The 18430-nt window shown below is 43.0% G+C and overlaps 2 protein-coding genes across 3 annotated transcripts in view; one reads left to right on the top strand and one right to left on the bottom strand.

The window, feature by feature from the left end:
• Positions 1-18430, bottom strand: part of KCNE2 (potassium voltage-gated channel subfamily E regulatory subunit 2) — a 228927-nt gene that overhangs the window by 162988 nt on the left and 47509 nt on the right. The gene's annotated exons all lie outside the window — the stretch shown is intronic.
• Positions 5698-17750, top strand: KCNE1 (potassium voltage-gated channel subfamily E regulatory subunit 1). Of its 2 annotated transcripts, XM_053386660.1 has the most exons (3): positions 5698-6162; positions 7417-7522; positions 15802-17750. In XM_053386660.1, exon 3 carries the CDS (start codon positions 15838-15840, stop codon positions 16216-16218), a length of 381 nt encoding a protein of 126 aa, XP_053242635.1. In that variant the 5' UTR covers positions 5698-6162; positions 7417-7522; positions 15802-15837; the 3' UTR covers positions 16219-17750. The 2 variants fall into 2 exon arrangements, with proteins under 2 accessions (XP_053242635.1, XP_053242637.1); XM_053386662.1 differs by lacking the exons at positions 5698-6162; positions 7417-7522 and adding an exon at positions 9423-9969.

Below are 18430 nucleotides of genomic sequence, written 5' to 3'. Positions count from 1 at the left end.
AAACACATGAGTAATGTCAGGTATAGTTTAGCCCCAAACCCTTTGAATAAAAATCCCTCAATGTACACTATACCTTTAAAGCACAGAGACAGCACATCACTTTCTCAAATAATTCTAGGCACTGTAGTTTAAGAATTGCTACAAACTGTAACTGTGTGAACTAGCCTGGGGTCCTTTTCCAGTGTGACCATGAACACTGCCTCACCAAACCATAGACAGCCTTTCTACACTAAAGGGGGGGAAAGGAAAATTCACTACCCTCTGCCCGGAATCCACATTCGGCATGAGGGCCAGAGGAAGAGAAAATGTGCTCCAGTGCCTTCTCTAATCCTTCTCTGCTCTTGAACCTGGCCCCTCTTTGTTTTCTGAGTGTGAATTGCTGGAAACAGACTGTCCTTTAACAACTTGAGAGCTTCCTTCAGGAGGGAAGGGGCATTGCATTATCCTTAGGGCTACTATCTGTGATAGTCTGGCCACTCAGTGTCAGAGTTGGTGAGCAGATTACTTATCTAGTACATTGTTGCCCACAGGAATGAATAACATCCATTGAGCTGAATGGGAGAAAGTCAAGGTGCGTGTCAGGGACATCCTTGGGATGGGCAAAACACCCCCATGTAGTTCAGAACATCAAATTCCTTCTAGTTCAGTGACAATGTGAGAATAAAATGCGGAACTATAAGCCCTGGCGTATTGTTGTATTGTTTACAATGTGCAACAGTGTGAATGAGCATCTGAAAACTGTTCTAATTTTTTGAGATGTTTGCCCAAGGGGAAAAGGGCATATTGTCCTTTAAATAGGACAACATGCACAGTTTCTATGAAATAAAGGCATGATTGTACTTCAATGGCAGGGCAGCTCTTGTCCTGAAAACAACATTAAGAGCTTAGAAGTTCACAGCTAAGGTCAGTGTGACCTAGGGCTAACACGTCAGGAGCATCCAACCTGAGACAAAGGGCTTTTTTTCAGTTGGAACTCACCGGAACTGAGTTCCAGGACCTCTTTGTTGTGTTCTGGCACCTCTGTAGCATTGAGGTGCCGTTCAGAGGTGGAGTGCGGCACGGCGCTTGGGGCTGCATGCAGAGGCAGAGAAAGGGGGTGCAGTAGGGGCGGACCTGCCGGGTGTCTTCTCTGAAGGGGGTGACATTTGGCGTGCAGCGCGCCCGCAACTCCCAAGCCTTCCCAGAGCCATCGGGGGGAAGTGGCAGAGCTGTGCTGCTTTGCCAGCTGCATTCCCCCCTTCCCCCTTCATTTTGACAGGGAGGCTTGGGAGTCACAAGTGGGTGGTGTGCCAAATATCCGCCATTGTTGGCTTGCTCCACCCCCGGCTGCAGGGTGCAGGCCGCTCCATGCACCCAAGCAGCTATCCCGCATCTGGGAGGGCACCCTCCGTGCCCCGCCCCCTCAGGAGTGCACTGCCCCCCTTGGGAGCACACCCCACCCCCTTGGGAGCGAGCCCACCCTGGGTAGCGCGGGCATATGCTCCACCACTCGCTGCATGGTGGAGGCGGAGAGAGGCACAGCGATTGGGGTAGGGCAGCTGTGGCAGAAGGCAACATTGTAAGCCAGAAGTTTAATTTTTTCCCCTGCGGCAGCGGGGCGAGTGGGAGAAGAATAGAAGTCCTCTCCCTTAAAAAATCTCAACAACTCAGTGGGGGCAGGGCCCCCCCCTGAAAAAACTCACCTCTTTTTCTAGAAAAAAAGCCCTGCTGAGCCCTATGGGTGGCTCCCTGGTGATGTCACAGGGACCCTGCTGATGGTATTAAGCATTAACCACAGTCGCTGAGAGCATGTCACTCAAATAAAAAAAGACACAAAGTCTAACAAATGAGCAAACACGGCACTGGCAGAAAATCAAGCTAGAAACCTCCGCTAAAAGGAGTGTTCCCAGGTCCACCTGAAGTTAGGGAGCCTGGGTAGGGGACACATACTCTAGCTAGCTTGCATTGGGCCAGAAGGGTTTAAGTGTCCTCAGGCCAGGCCAGGTGTTACTGCAGGCAGCAGAGGCTGCTCTTTACATGCTCTGCTTGTTCCTACAGCCTTACACATTGCGCCAAGCATGCATCTGCACTCAAAGCCCCCTCCCCTTTTGGAGCCCACTCCAGTTCTTTTTCTTTCTCTGCGCTCCCACCACTGAGCCCCAGAGATGATGGTTTATTGGGAGAGGGGGGAGGGCATACCTCCCTGAGAGTCTGTGCAAGAAATTGCAGCCAGCTCTTGCTCTCCTGAAGCTTGCAGGCTGCATCCACAGTCTTCCTAATTTTAAAATATAAATTAAACTTGCATTTGCTCACCTGAAGATTCAAGCCCTCCTCTTGCCTCCAGGCAAACCTGGAGAATGCAGGTCATCCCTAGGGCTTTGGCAACCCTAGTGAGTCCGGCCACAGCAACTGCACATGGTCTTGATAATTGTGAAATTACTGATCAGCCGCGAGCACCTACTGTACCTAGTTGTAAAATATTGCTTGAATCAGGGTCAGAATCCATGGTGCAGTTGGGTAAATTGAGATTCTGAACTTAATGGTCCTGCTGGTGTTTTCCCTCTTCAGATGCTAAATGCAAATTGCTTCACTTACTTTAAAATGTGGTAAGTCAGCCATACTGTACTTGGGGCCCTGGATTTCTAACCCCCCCCCCAACAGCACTGCTAGTCAAAGTAAAAAAAATGGAGGTTCCAAGTTTTTGAACCATTAGCCATAGTTTACCAGCTCCTAAAATTGACATGCTGAGGTAGGCCAAAGTCTAGCATCACCCTCTCCACCCCATTTTAGATGAAGCGGCCATGTTGCTAAACGTAGGAAAGATTTTTGAGGCATTACAATTTTAAGATATACAAGTTTGAAGCAACAATTTCCAAGTGACACAAAGGACCTGTTTATTCTGGCATAAATGCAGTCACTGCTTTTGTTCATTGTTCTTTAAGATATCAGATCGTGCATTGTATGTTGCCAGTGCTGGATCTATTCCCAATGTGAAATACCAGGTTGGAACTGCAGACATAATTACAGATGAAGTTAGATAGATTGTAGTTTCCATTCTTATTAGTTCATTGTGGATGAATGAGCCATGACATCAAACTTTCCAGTTTCTACATGTGCTAAGGTCAAACTAGACATGATGCGGGAGGTATGTGACTGGGCCTCCCAGGGTCTTTTTCCAAGACTTAAAAGTAGCTGTTGGGTGGTCCAAACTGGACCAGGGTTGCAGTGCTAGGGGAGGTCTTTAACACTTTCCCTTCATGCAGTTTCCCTAATAAATTGCTTCCAATGGATGGGACTAAAGACTGGTGCAATATAGATACCTGTCCTTTTTAGGCTTCCATGGGAAATAGACTACAGTAGCTTCAGAGGCAGCATCACTGAAGCTGAGGAAATGGCATGGAGAGAAAGTGTTAATCCCTTTCCCATTTTCAAGTAGTCTGTCAAATGTAGCCCCTGCCCTCAGCTGCTTTTAAATCTTAAAAAAAGAAGACATTGGGAGAACCGATTACAGATTTCCTACATCACACCTAGACTGACCTTAAGTGTCACGTGTGTGCTGTATATGTGACAATTTCACCAACATGTGCCACACCTTACAGAAATGCATAGGATGGAGGTGGCAAACAAAGTGTTGGATAGTTCCAATTGATTGTCCCATTGATGTTGGTTGAAACCACATACTCGGATTGTGTCCATTCGAGGTTTAGATAATTTGATTTTGAAGATTTTACATTGTGCATTATTTGTGCTAGTTTAAGGAATGGTATTTTTAGGGTGTGGTTTCTAATTTTAAGCCTTTCTGGTAAATGTATCAGGTGTGGCTTTGTTGTGCTGACTCTGAAATAATCCATTCTTTTGGCAGTGATTTGGATTACTCCTTATTTTGATAGCTAGATAAAGATATTTGTATATGATATCGTATATACTACTGTATATGCAGACATAGACTTGCACCAGCTGTGGAATGGTAGGACATTCACAGTTACTCTTACAGCACAGTGCTCAACTCACTTTACTGGCCAAGGGAGCCGACGTTTGTCTGCAGACAGTTTTGCCGGGTCATGTGGCCAGCGTGACTATGCCACTTCTGGCAAAACCAGAGCAGCGCATGGAAATGCTGTTTACCTTCCCGCCAGAGCGGTACCTATTTATCTACTTGCACTTTGATGTGCTTTCAAACTGCTAGGTTGGCAGGAGCTGGGACTGAGCAAAGGGAGCTCCCCCTGTCACAGGGATTCGAACTGCCGACCTTCCGATCAGCAAGCCCAAGAGGCTCAGTGGTTTAGACCACAGCACCACCCGCGACCCCAATAGGACTGTTAGGCTCTGTCTATTCATGCATCAGCTCAAGCGAATTCTCAGTGCTGATTTTCAGATATGCAAATTCAATAGACATGGAACAAGATGTTGAATGGTTGGCGTCCTTGTCTTCTGAAAAGATTGAGAATAAGCTTGTTTTCCTCACTAACCACATTACCACAAGCGCCGCAGTCAAAAGGCCTTCACTGGTTTTTTGCATCAATCACTAAGTGTGTCACATTTTAAAATATAGGTAGCTTTGCTGAAGCCTCAATGTATGGAAAAATATTGCACCATTCATATATACACTCAGGACTGAGGTGAGTTTTGAACCTGGGACTTCAACAGCTCATTCTCTTAGCCATTACACAACACTGTAGCATGTGGCTTGACAGTCAAACACACCTAACCAGGATAACTTGAACCGAAAAACAAACAAAACCCACACACCTCCATCTGAATGAGCCCTAAAAAAAAAAAAAATCTGAACATTCAGGCTGCATATACACTATACCTTTAAAGCACATTCTTTCCCCTAAAGAATTCTGGGCCTGTAGTTTACTCCTCACAGGGTTACAATTCTCAGTAACCCTTAACAAACTACAGTTCCCAGAATCCTTTTAGGGCAAGAAATACCCTTTGAATGTGCTTTATGGGTATAGTGCATATGCTGTCTCATATGGTTTTAAATTTTCTTCCTGGAACAACTGAAGCCCAGGTCAAATGACTCAAGTTCTACTAACTCAGCATGAGTAAATCCGGGAAGCCATTTACAGTGCTCACCTGGTTCCACTGCTTCTTGGCCAATTGTTATGAGACTGTCATTGTCACATAAACGATGCACCCAGAGAAGCCCTATGTAAACAGTTTTCTAGTTTTTCCGAGAAGAGTATGCACTCTTAGTCCAATAGTCTACAAATTTTCCTCTTGATGTCTCTGTGTTCAGAGAGAAATGTGTGTCTGTGGTTTCTGTAAGGATTTTGGGAAAATTCAGTTCAGTTCATGTTTACAGGTAAACCTACCTAACCTGCACTTTCTGAAACCATCTGTGAACCGAAACACAGCCAAGCATCCAAATTTGCCCTTCTCTGAATTTTGCAATGCAGTTATCTAGCCAAGTAATGTGTACAAAAATGCATGTACCGGGATAAAGTCTGCATAAAAATGCATACAGTCGTACCTTGGAAGCCGAATGCCTTGGCACTCATACATTTTGGCTCCCAAGTGCCACTAACCCTGAAGTGAGTGTTCCAGTTTGCAAATGTTCTTTGGGAGCCAAACGTCCGGCATGGCTTCTGCAGCTTCCAATTTCATGCAGGAAGCTCCTGCAGCTAATCGGAAGCCGTGCCTTGGTTGCTGAATGTTTTGGAAGTCAAATGGACTTCCAGAACGAATTTTATTCGACTTCCAAGGTATGACTGTATATTGGTGAAAATAACATTGCACTGAATGCATTGCATTCAGAAACATTGCTTTGCAAAAATGTGCACATTAGGCAACATTGCACACAAGCATACATATATCAGGAGAAATGTGCTGATGAATTTTCATGAGGACTTTTTAAAAAACAACAACACACAAACAGATGTGGAAATTTGGAGAACTGAACTGAAAATTGGAAAAAATACTGAGAGAACTTAAAATGGTCAGCTTTGCCCACATCTAGGTTTCAGTTGCCAACATAGTCACTCTTCTTCCAGGGAAGGCAACTCAAAACTGAGAATTCTGGTCCATCCTACAGAGATATTTCCTCAGAGAAGATTTGTCACCATAGATGAACCAAGTTGCTGTAGAAGAGGAACGACTCCACAAGAAGAGCTGCTGTGGTTCCTAAACAGTTCATGCACTTCAATTCATAAAGGAAGACAATCAATTCTTTATCAAGTAAGACTTCTTCTCCATCATTGCTCTCAGACCCTCAGCGAGTCTGCTTTTAACAGTGTTGTAACTGTTGTCAAGTTACAGGAAACCAGGCAGAGGGCCTTCTCGGTAGTGGCGCCTTCCCTCAAAGAGAACAACAACTACCAGACTTTCAGAAGACATCTGAAGGCAGCCCTGTTTAGGGAAGCTTTTAATATTTGATGTATTATAGTATTTTAATATTTTTTGGAAGCCGCCCAGAGTGGCTGGGGAAGCCCAGCCAGATGGGTGGGGTATAAATAATAAATTGTTGTTGTTGTTGTTGTTGTTGTTGTTGTCATTCTTATTCACCCCCTTCACCCCAAGGTCAGAGGGCAGGTTACACAAATTAAAACACAATATTAGAAACATTTTAAAACAATTTACATTCACAGCGATTGCTGTTTGCCTTTGCTGATCTTAACTGGGATATTTTTAATCTTAAATTCAACATATTTTATATGTGCTTTATATAAATTGCTCCTATGATAATTGTTTTTAAATGTATTTATGCTAGTTTGGTTACATTGCAATGCACCATTACATTACATTACAGCCATTCCCCTGGAAAAGTACAGTAGAAATATAAAATAAATAAACGGATGAGGCAGAAAAATGTAGAGCAAATGAAGACTAGTGAATCTTACTTTATTTTCATTTATTTATTGGTGAGATTGCTTCACCAGTAACTGTCCAGTTCCTTACCATCACCACCAGTCTTCCAGCTTGTGAGTTTTATCAGACTTATCAGTACTTCTCTGCCACAACCGTGCCTAATTTGGGCAACTGCTCTGGGACTCAGGGACAGCACACATAGGAAATGTGTAGCTTGTCAGGGAGACACCATTTACACAATTCAATTCAGAAATTATCTGAGGGAGAGAGGTTTTATTTGGAAGTCATACTCATTGAACTTGTGTGAAAAGTTTTTTTAGCCATAAACACATTAATCATCATGGGATATTTTAATGTCAGGCTGCAAATTAGGCTCCGCCTCCAGTTCCCAATAACAGTGAGCTGGCCAGTCGCATGTGGTTATCTAGTCACACGCACCAACAAACACCTGAATTTAATGCATACGCTTGAGGCAGATACAAAACTTTGCCTTTGCACGCCCAATTTGGAAGAACTGGTTCTCTCTCTGTGTGTCCCCCACCTCACATATGCCCTAAGCCACATAGTGTTTAATCACTCAAGAGTGAACTAATACAGATATATTTATACTTTGTGTGATTTCAGTGCTCATGAAAACTGCACCAGTGCCTTTCCTGTGCCATGAATCACCAGCCTGCCGTTTTCCTACACTACAGATCTCCAGTCAAAATAATCCCTTTACTCATCCCAAGTAAGTGGACACAGCCCAGTCACGGGTGGCAAACATTTATTTTTCCTTGTAATGAAAGGAAGTGAGTAGTTCTACCTGCATCCACCTGCTTGAATGTAGAAGCAGTTTCTGGAAACTGTTTTCTCTTTAATAAAAGTCACCGAATATGAGCACGTTTTTTTTTAACAGGAAATTGTTTCTATAAAAGGGCTAGTTTGCTTTTTGCTGAACTGGATTTAACATGATAACAAAGGAGTCACTTTATTTGCTGTGCTTAGACTCATTTGAGGGAAACCTTTCTGTTACATGCAAATGCATATATTTAAAAGCCAACAGCTAGTTCTTGTGGTAAAAAACAGTTGTTGTTTTTTTGTTAAATATTTTTTATTAATTTCCAACTACTAAAATCCAATAACAGCCACATTATCAGTATCAAATTACCATTCATATCCAAATATATATCAATTATAAAGCCAATTATTCAATTTGTGTGACTTCCCATGTGTTGGGTTTTGGGGTGCAAAGTTCTTATTTCTTCCTGCTTCCGAAATCTTGATTAATCCAATTACATTCAGTCCTGATCCTAGTCCTTTATCTACAGACTTCCATTCTTTTTTTCCTTTTTTTTTTTTGTAAAAAGCAGTTGAGGAATGAACAGGGGATCAGCTTGTAGAAAAGGGGGTTCTTTAACCATTATCCCTCATTGTTTCTCATTTTCTGCTGCAAACCTTTTCCCTATTTATTTCCCCACTCTTGTTGGGTTCCTGAGGAGCATTCACCCTAAATAGACACAATCTCTTTCCTTGTTCCTTGTAAGAAGGCAAATGTGATTACAGGAAAGGAGAAAGGTTTAAGAGTCAGTGTGCAAGTTCATTGCGGGTGCTTATAACAACGCCCCAAGAGTACGAGAAAAGCAGCTTTGGAGAGGACAATCTTCAGCTGATGAACAGCAATTGAGATGGGATTGCTTAATTTTTCCCATACAGTCTTTTCCCAACTCCAGGGGATAAATTGATGAGGTACAATGTGGAACTGGTGAGTAAATGTGGATGAACCCCAAATCACCTCTGAAGCTGTTCTCCCTGCTGGAGGTCCATATATTTGTTAACCCTTTTATGTTTACTTTATTCTTTGCTCAAAATCCATACAGACACACATCATACACACAGTTGCTTGTTCTAAAAAAAGGTTTGAAGTTTTCCAGTTAGAACAGGGGCAGGAAACCTTTGGCCCTTTGGAGCCTGAACATAGCTGTCAACTTACAGATTTGAAAATAAGGGACCAGCAGCCTCGAAAATAAGGAATCAGCAGCCAAAATAAGGGATTTCCCAGGCACAGGTATGTTCAACTTCTGAGCCCCTCCGAGCCAAAGGCAGAAAGCCCAGCCAGCAGCCAAACGAAGCCTCATCAATAAGGGACAGCAGCGGGACATGGCACTGGGATAAGGGACTGTCCCGCCAAATAAGGGACGCTTGACAGCTATGAGCCTGAATAGCTCAGTTAGTTAGACTATGGTGCTGATGATGCCAGGGTCACAGGTTCGATCCCCCTTTGGATGTTGTTGGACTGCAGCCCCCATCAGCCTTCACTTCAGGCCATGCTGCCATGTGCAGGTGGGCAATGCAGTTCAGTAGCACATGGAGGACCAAGGCACTAGAAGATGAAGACAAAAGCTATTAAAATATAAAGGGGAGCTGAGAAAGGAGGGGGAAAGATGGAGGCATGGCTTTATAAAGGGAGAAAGAAAAGGCTTATCTTGGTCCAAGATAAGTGTGTACTAGATAGAACAGTACGCTGGAGGCAAAGAGCTTTCCCATGGTCTTGCATTAAAATTTCAAGCACTCAAAGGTCTATGCAATCCTTGATTCATTCTCCATTTTAGATCCTTAATGTTGCCATTTTACAGATGGACAACTGTAGGCTGAGTGATAAGGACATGTCCAAACTTCACTGGCTTCAGCTCTGGTACATTTGCCCATTTACATTTGTTCCCATTACTCCCTGCAGTGAAAGAAAGCAGCTTCACTTTGCAAGTACAACAGTGCTGGTGGTGTGGGCAAAGGAAAAGGTGAGCTGTTTTAATCTGGCTTGACCTTTGTGTAATTTCATTGAAGAGTTCTTTGTACAGAATTGCTTAGTGTTGCATGTGCAGCAGACTCACCCTAGCACATGGCACACTTCCTTTCTTGTTTTGTTTGCCTGGAATCCTTTCTCCACCTGGAAATCTGTGTCTCTGTGTCACCTTCCTCTTCATGGAACTGCATTACCACCTGTTTATAAGCTCCTCCCCTGTGCACTCATAGTATGAGTTTGGCCACTCGTACCCAGACGACAGGTCCCTCCCAGCAAACACGGTGTGATGGTGTGGATTCCCAACACCCAGACCTCAGGCTTCTTCACAGCCATGCTCAGAGAGAGAGTCTGATTCACAGCATCCAGGTAGCAGGCTCCCTCCTTCACACAGCTTGGTGAGTTTGCATGTTTTCCTGTTTGCTTGTCAGCCTTTTTGTTCCTCCAGATAGGCTGCCGCCCTTGCTTAAAATCATCTTCTTGTTCAGACACATACATCTTTCCTTTCTGTGCTTCTGCATCTTAGGCAAAAGGTGGCACCTGCTCTGCTGTGTCCTTTTTTCCCCTCAGGCAGTTTTATATTGTGAAACAAAATTCCCATGTGAAGCGGGAAGAGTGGGAAGAACCCTTGTTTCAAAGAACCTTACTACTTGAAACAAGAAGTGGATTACAAATAAATAAATACATTTATATTTACCTTTACATATCATTTCCATAGACTGCTTGACACTTTTGAGTACTGAATTTCAGCTCAGTGTACCTGTAGGCATAAAGGTAACATTGCCAGGAATTTTTGTTTTGTTTTGTTGTAGCTGGGGTGCTCTGTCTGGGAACTGGAATGATAACAGGCAAACATTTTTGATCAGTATAATAACTCCCCTCTCAAAATTCCTATATACCCATTTGGAAACAAGTGTGAGTTTAAAAAATGGAATTGTTTGGTATGAAAATATTAAAGTTTAGTTTTTTCTTTACTCTCTCACTGGCCCCCTCCAAAAATCCAGCTTTAGAAATAGGTGTGGCACTTCTGTGTTATCATTGTGTTACTTGGGACACAGATCCGAAGGCGCCCATAACTTGTATACTGAAGATTGTGTGTGGGGGGGTGTAGGGAGTTGGAGACACAAGGGAGTTTGTTTGTGCCCTCAGGTTGTTGGAAAGCTGTTCAGCACCCCCTAAAAGTTCAATGTAGTTAATTTCCAGGAAACTGGACCATCTTCACATAAGCAGATAAAATAACAACGGAGTTCATAATGTTACAATTATCAAGCTTTACAAGGGAGTGGTTACAATGGCAGCATGCAATGGACACTGTTAGATGTGGTAATAGCACGTATTTTTAATGAGATGCTAGTGGAAATTAAGTTGATGTAGCTAGCAGTTCCATGGGCTCCCTTGGGACTGAGCAAATCCCATTCACTCTCTATGGTCTTCTAGTTACAGAAGTCTGTTACATTCTCTCCTTGTCCTGTAAAGAGCAGGTACACACAGTTGAAAACATTCACAATTTACGTGTGGCTTAAACAAAGTAGCAAGTAACAAACAGTATTTATGAAGAGTTATGATCAATTTTATATAAAACTGATACCAAGAGTATGATGTGATCCTGGGGCTTGAACACAAAGGTACTCAGGTGAGCATATGGCACCTGCAATGTTGTTGAACTCAGTAAAAACAAAAACCAATTTTCAACACTATGCACCCAGTCCAACCCTAACATGACAAACACACATCCTAAGGAATGTGGGGTGCCTAATATTTAGAATAGCAGAAGTTGGGAATGGAAGCTGACAAATTAGAATGTGTAACAGCATGGCCATTTCAAAAGAACTGCTGCCACAAACCGTCACCCCCCCTCCCAACAGTGGCATAGCTAGCTGCTCCAGCACCCGGAGCGGCAGGGGCGGGGCAATACGCGCACGGGGGTGGCGTGGCGAGCTGCCCATGGAGTCTGCCTGGTGGATGTAAGCCCCACACTGCCATTTTGGGCAGGAGAGACCAGGAGTCCCAGGAGAGACACGTGGCTTGGGCACACTGCAGGCCAGGCCCCGCAGTAAGTGCCCCCCCCCGCGGTGTCCATTCCACTTCCAAAGTGTTCTAAAACCAAAGCGCAGCTACTGATTGGCTGCAGGAAGCTCCTGCAGCCAATCGGAAGCTGCAGAAGCTTCTGGGGTTTGATCGTTCTTTTGGGAGCCAAAACGTTTGAGAACTAGGCTGTTTGAAAACCAAGGCACGACCATATTCTTAACAAGATAAGTTTTCAATTGTTTCCTAAAAGCAAAAATGCTAGGTCCTTGTCTGAGTTCAACTGGAAGCTGATTTCATAGAGCTGGAGCTACAATACTAAAGATCCAGTTTCTTTTTGATATCAGCCATACCTTCAGGCTATACAGAACACTTAGCAATTCCCCATAAAAGGGATGAAATTGTGACTCGGAGGTCTCTGGGGCAAGGCTCCAATTGGCTAATTAGATCAGTTCTCTTTAAAATGTGGACCAAATACATTTCTCCTCCCGTGAGCTGGCTATCACTGGCCTATACTATTTCAGTGTATTGAGAATATCCTTAGCCTGCAGCCATACATCTGGAATAAGCCCCACCCTCTCTAATCTGGGAATGCTGCTAACAAGAGTGCCTAGACATACAGTACCTACTTACTGGAGTCAATTTGTGTGTTTTCTGCTTGGAGTGAGTTCAGATGCCATCTAACTTTCCAAGTGATAAATATATTCCAAACTCAGTGCTGATTTCCTCTTTCCCCTTCACAATAGAGATATGGAAACACATTCCACATCCATCCCTTAACATTTAAATCAGGAAATTGTATGTGACAGAGTTACTCTGTGTTTCCATAACTATAAGCACATTAAGACCTGCTGTCAGCTAGCTCATAACTTTCCCCACAATAAAGCCACACTGAATTACAAACAGTACATGTTTTCAAAATTTAGGACATGTTTTATTGGCGACCATGTAGTTTTCTTAAAAAATAATAATTTTGAAATTATACTAAAGCATGCCACTGTCAGTTGTTTGATACCCCAGCATTGTGTAAATGAGTGATTGGACTCATTAGTTGAAAAAGATTCATCACATAACTTGTAAAAAAAAAGGCAAAGGACCCCTGGACAGGTAAGTCCAGTCAAAGGCGACTATGAGGTTGCGGCGCTCATCTCGCTTTCAGGCCGAGGGAGCTGGTGTTTGTCCACAGACAGCTTTCCGGGTCACGTGGCCAGCATGACTAAACTGCTTCTGGCGCAACTTGTATTATATCCCTGTTAACCTAAATCAGAGCAACATGGGAAATTGGTTTATACCAAGCCATTTTTTATAAACAGCTTAGAGGCAGGGTCGGCCCTACCATTCGGCAGAGTGTGACAGCTGCCTCAGGCAGCAGTTGCCAGACCATTCCCCCTCTGAAGAGGCTGGTCCTTTAGAGGAAATCTGGCACTGCCGCAACAACCCCAACCTGCCCACAAACAGCCCTCTTTTCCTAGCTTCTTACTTACAAGCAGTCAGAGGGTGGCCATGCCTATGGTGGGCTCTGGCTTCATCTTCTACTGTTGGGCGCCCTGTCTTCTACCCTACCAGTGCCAATGGGCACCAGTCTCCATGGTTCTTCCTGAGTCCCCTAAGCTAGACTGCTATGCACTTCAAAACCTAGCCTATGGTGAAGGATGCTGCCCCTTTGCTAGTGTTAAAGTAAAGTTCAATTGGCAGTCATGTCAGAATCTGGGGGCGCCATCTTGGATTTTGCCTCAAACATAAAAACAGCTTAGGCCAGCCCTCCTTAGAGGTTTTATTAGAAATAAATAGAAATAAGTCACACCACTGGGCCACCTAGATCAGTAGTGGCACCAACCAGCAGCAGCTCTCCAAAGTTTTAGGCAAGAGTCTTTATCATCCATATCTGAGACTTTCTGTACACAAATCTTGTGCTTTACCACTTAGCAATGGATCCACCCAGACATGCCCCCCCCCAATAAGGGGAAATGGGCCAGTTTTCAGCAGGAAAACAGCAAGGTGGCTGAAAAGGCCCTCTCTCTGTGCCAATTTTTGTCTTAAAACTGCAGCCACAGCGCTTGCCTTGTTTAAGAAGAGATAAAAGCATAGTCCCGTGTGGAATATTTTCTTCTAGTATCTGTCAAGATAAGGGGGCTAGAAGCTGGACCCTCTCCCAAGAAAACCCACACCAAAAGTAGGAAACATACAAAAGTTTGTTTGGGCTGATTACACACAAACTAAAATAAAACATCAACTAGGGTTAGGGCTTTGGAGCAAGATGCAAGACACACAGGCACAAACTTTTTAAAAAACCTGTTACTCAGCTGACCCCCACCCCACCCCATGGAGGGGGCCGGAAGGTTTTATCGTAGATCACCCTGTGACTTCTTGTCTAGTGTTGATCTCCTGACCTACAGGTGAAACTCAAGAGTCCAGCTACGTGCCAAAAGCATGAGCAGAGAGCTAAGAAGAGTTGCTCTCAAGATAAGACCAAGGCCACAATGATCTCCAACTTCCTTAACCAGTTAAGCACCAAACTTTGACAATATCCATAGTAAAAAATGGCAATGCCCCTCTGCAGAGGAAAGAAAGTGTACTGCACATACAATTTAATCAATGTTATCTGTCCTGTAGGGGGTCTCTTTGTTGTGTTCCTTGGAAGTTTGATCTACTGATTTGTTGAACAGGCGATGCCTTATATGTCCTACCTCTCATTATTAACAACAGCACCCAAATCCCATCCTCTTTCTTCTGTGCACTTACAGAGAGTGTCAAAGGCTTGAGACCACACAATACATGGCATAGTGCCATAGATTACGAGGCTTGACTAAATGCTCAGGGACTCAGAATTGAAATTCTAAGGTTCCAGTGACTGCATAAGTGCTTGACTCCCTGGGCCAAAGTTAGCTAGCTCCTTGTGACATCAGAGCACCTAAGCCAGTGACATTCAGAAGGGCCTCTGCTACCAAAGATGTTATTGTGACATCAAGAAATTGCATCATGAAAGGTGGGCAAGCAGAAATGACAGAGGTAGAGGAAGAAAATACAAAAGGAGGAATGGGGACAAGTTAATGCCAGTCAGGAGGGAGATCTTGGGTATTTCCAGACAGGAGCTCTATATTGCAAATTGGTCATACAGATCCAGTTTTTCTCTGTGTGCGACCTACACATTAATTTCCTCAGATTAAAGGTCCTCCCCCAAGCCATGGATGTTCATTGCTATTCCATCGCTTGCCATCCACACCAGTGGGCAGAGCTCAGTGGAATGTATTTAAGCTGTGTTGTTTAGCTCCTCCCCTAAGTCACACCTCTCCTACCCTGCACAAAGTTCTTTTTTCCACTCTGGGCATGCATTAGTAATTCCGTATCTGTGCATGTGTGCCTTTAAAAAAATTACTGGAAGTGCACAAGACTTAGCTGTCATGTTTCATAGTAGGCAAAATGGATGCTTCTGTTTTGGAACAATATCCATGTCAATGTGCCTTTTAATTTTAACTTAATATTGAGGTCAAAAAACTGCAGCAGCAATGCAGTACTAAAATTATATTAAAGAGGTCTTCTGCAAGACCACCATAATGAAATGTTTTTTTAAAAAGTCTTATATGCATATTGCAATTACAATCTCTGGGATAATTCCCCATATTTGCTGTGTGGAAATCTTGAGAGAATAGCTCCTCTGAACTGGGTTGTTAGAATTCAGATGTGCCTTCAGCATGCAGCATCAATGGAAATCTTCAAGTTATGATTAATTTATTAATTTATTATTTATACCCCGCTCATCTGGCTGGGTTTTCCCAGTTGTCACAAAGTAGAGGAGGCAGAATTGTAGGCTGGTTGGAGAGGATCATTGGATCTGTTATGTTGAGCAGAATACATACTGAGAGAGAGAAAAGTCGTATATGTTGAGGGCTTTATTTTTCTTCCACTAAAAAGGGAATATTGGAAGTAATAGCTTTAGCCATCATTATACAAGGAGTGCATTTTGGTGCATTTTAGTGCAAATGGCATTTCATTCGGTAAAGGTAAGTATTTCATCTGGTCTTTGGTTCATGGGATTTCATTATGAAAAAGCCTCTGAGAACCAGCCCCTGATCTCTCATTCAAAATACAGTATAATGACATCTCTTTTTTACCAATAGAAAGTCAGTTTATATACTATTTATATATAATTATTTCCATATTTTGTTTTTAACATGTTTCCCCTCCCAATTTTCTTCTTCTTCTAGAAATCAGAATTTAAGGAAGGAGTTCTTTGCAGGACAATGGCACTGGTGTCCAACAACACAGCGTTAAACTACCTCCTTTCAAAACTGCTAGAAGACTATGAAAGCAAACCAAGCCACCCGACAGCTGCATCAGTCGTTGCAACAAATGACCATCTGGAAGTCATCTACATACTCCTATTGCTTGGCTTCTTTGGCTTCTTCACTTTCGGAATAATGATGAGCTACATCCGCTCCAAAAAGCTTGAACATTCAAATGACCCGTACAATGTGTACATTGCCACAGACATTTGGCGGAAGAAGGACAAGGCCAGCTTGAAAGCCAAGGTGATGGAAAATTATAAATCAAGCTTTGTCTTGGAAAACCAGCATGCTGTAGAACAGCCCACCAGTCACATTCCTGAAGTGAACCCTTCCTAGCAAACGGGCAGCTAATCTTACAGGCATCATACTGAATTTTCCAAAACTGTGAAAGTAAGCAGTTTGTGGCCTATATTTACCCCTTTTAAGAAGAAAAGTACACCCCCTGCCTCTTCAGGGCTGAATTTAGGTTTGATAAGGCCCTAAGCCACTGAAGGTAATGGGGCCTTTTGTATGTCCAGCTGTCCTTTGTCAACAACAAATTGTCACTGTTTTTTGTGTTGAATATATGCTATATGGTAATTTATGGACCTAATAGCTATCTAAAGCCATTTGCACATAACAAACATCATAGGAGCCTACACAACACAAAACACTGTTGCTGTATGTAGGTTTTATTTTATTTGTTTTTTATCTTATATTTTGGAAATGTACATCCAGTTTTCTTCCCTTTAAATTTTTGGGGGCCCCCAAGAGAGTGGGGCCCTAAGCTATAGCTTGTTTAGCTTATATGTAAATCCGGACGGCCTCTGTTCAACCCCCTTAGCATAATCAGAAAAGTACATCTGCAGCATTTAGAAATCCAGCACATTTTGGAAGACTATTCTGTACTGGCAGGTGCTGCTTCCAGCTTGGGAATCAAGCTGCTGAAGAAGATATATGCTGACTATGATCTACTTCCACCATAAGGAAGGAATTCCACAAGGAATTTGGGCAAAAAAGAAGAAGTAAATTAAGCCTCATTCCACAAACATATTCTTAACACCAACAGGAAAATTTAACTACAGACCAGACATGTTGTTTTGATTTCACATGGGGTTAGGTATTTCCTTCCAACCTACTGTAAACAAGTTACTGGTCCTTATGGGATGGAAGATGACAAGTCAGTTTAATGTAATGCTAGCCACATTATTTCCTTGTGTGCAACAAGGCACCCCAAACTGGCTGGCTTTTAGCCACTTCATACTGATGACTTGGGGAAGGTGTTTACTTTGGTGCAGCAATTAGAAATAGCTGCGAGTGACTGCGCAACTTCAAAGAAGGCAGCCGGGTTTGGAGGGGGGACACACAAAGATACACTGCTAATGCTAGGCTGATTCTGGATAAAATGCATCAATAGGTGGCACCCTAGAGCAAATGAACCTACATACAAGTATTCTGGAAGCCAATGGCTCGACAGAGCATTTCTTTTCCATTCTTGAAGCTCTATTGTTTCCTTGCTTTTGTTTTTGAAAGCTCTTTACCATAAAGCCTTGTCTCTCTACATTTAACCGTTGCTTCTTGAAACTTTATTTCCCCCTGCTAACTTCTTTAGTATTGGTACTCCCCTCTGTTAATTCTATCTGCATATGTGTGACATATGTTTAATTCTGGTACTTTCTTTTCATTCCTTAAAGAAATCATTCTGCATGCTAGTTCTAAAGTTGTGTCTCTCAAAATGCAATGTATTTTAGAACCTAGACATTATTGTGTTAAATCAGCTAGATAAATTGCATAGTTCACATCCATTCAAATCAGTGAGAAATTTGCTGTGAAAATCCATAGGAGGCAAATTGCAGAAAAAAGACCTATTACAGATCAGTAGTGTTCCCCCCCAACAGTGGCGTAGCGTGGGGGGTGCAGGGGGGGCCAGCCGCACTGGGCGCAACATCTGGGGGTTAGGGTTAGGGGGCGCAAATCCACGGGTTAGGGGGCGCAAATCCACGGGTTAGGGGGCGCAAATTACTTGCCTTGCCCCAGGTGCTGACAACCCACGCTACGCCACTGCCCCCCAAATATACGACGCTGATTCCCATTATTAATTTACACAGCTGCTCTTCTCAAATAATGTGTTTTCTCTTCAGTATTAATTATTTCCATTGAATGTGCCTGTAATTTCTGGTTATTATATAACTTTTGTATTATTTTAAACCAACAATTTCCTTTATTTTTAAAAAGGAAGATTGTACCTACAATTCCTCTATAGAGGAACACCTCACTGTGGGGAGGGGCGGTTAATGTTGTGGTATGATGCTATATTATTAGGGTTGCAAGTGACCTGAAAAAATGGCCTAGACTGTTGTGCTTTTTGCCAGAATATGATTTGCAGAAATCAACAGGTAAACCTTACCTGATATGGAGGTAAATATGATCACCTTCCAATGACTACAGATTAAAAATGCTATAAAAGGCACAACTGCTAAAAATGGCACCTCTGTTTGCCATAAGTTTAGAGTGTTTTCCATGCAATTGTAATTCTTCTTTATTAATGTGTAAATTTTCTTTATAAAAT

The sequence above is a fragment of the Podarcis raffonei genome, chromosome 4 (genome assembly GCF_027172205.1).
Source record: "Podarcis raffonei isolate rPodRaf1 chromosome 4, rPodRaf1.pri, whole genome shotgun sequence".
In the NCBI taxonomy this organism is placed as follows: domain Eukaryota; kingdom Metazoa; phylum Chordata; class Lepidosauria; order Squamata; family Lacertidae; genus Podarcis; species Podarcis raffonei.
This window is presented reverse-complemented; position numbering and strand designations above follow the sequence as displayed.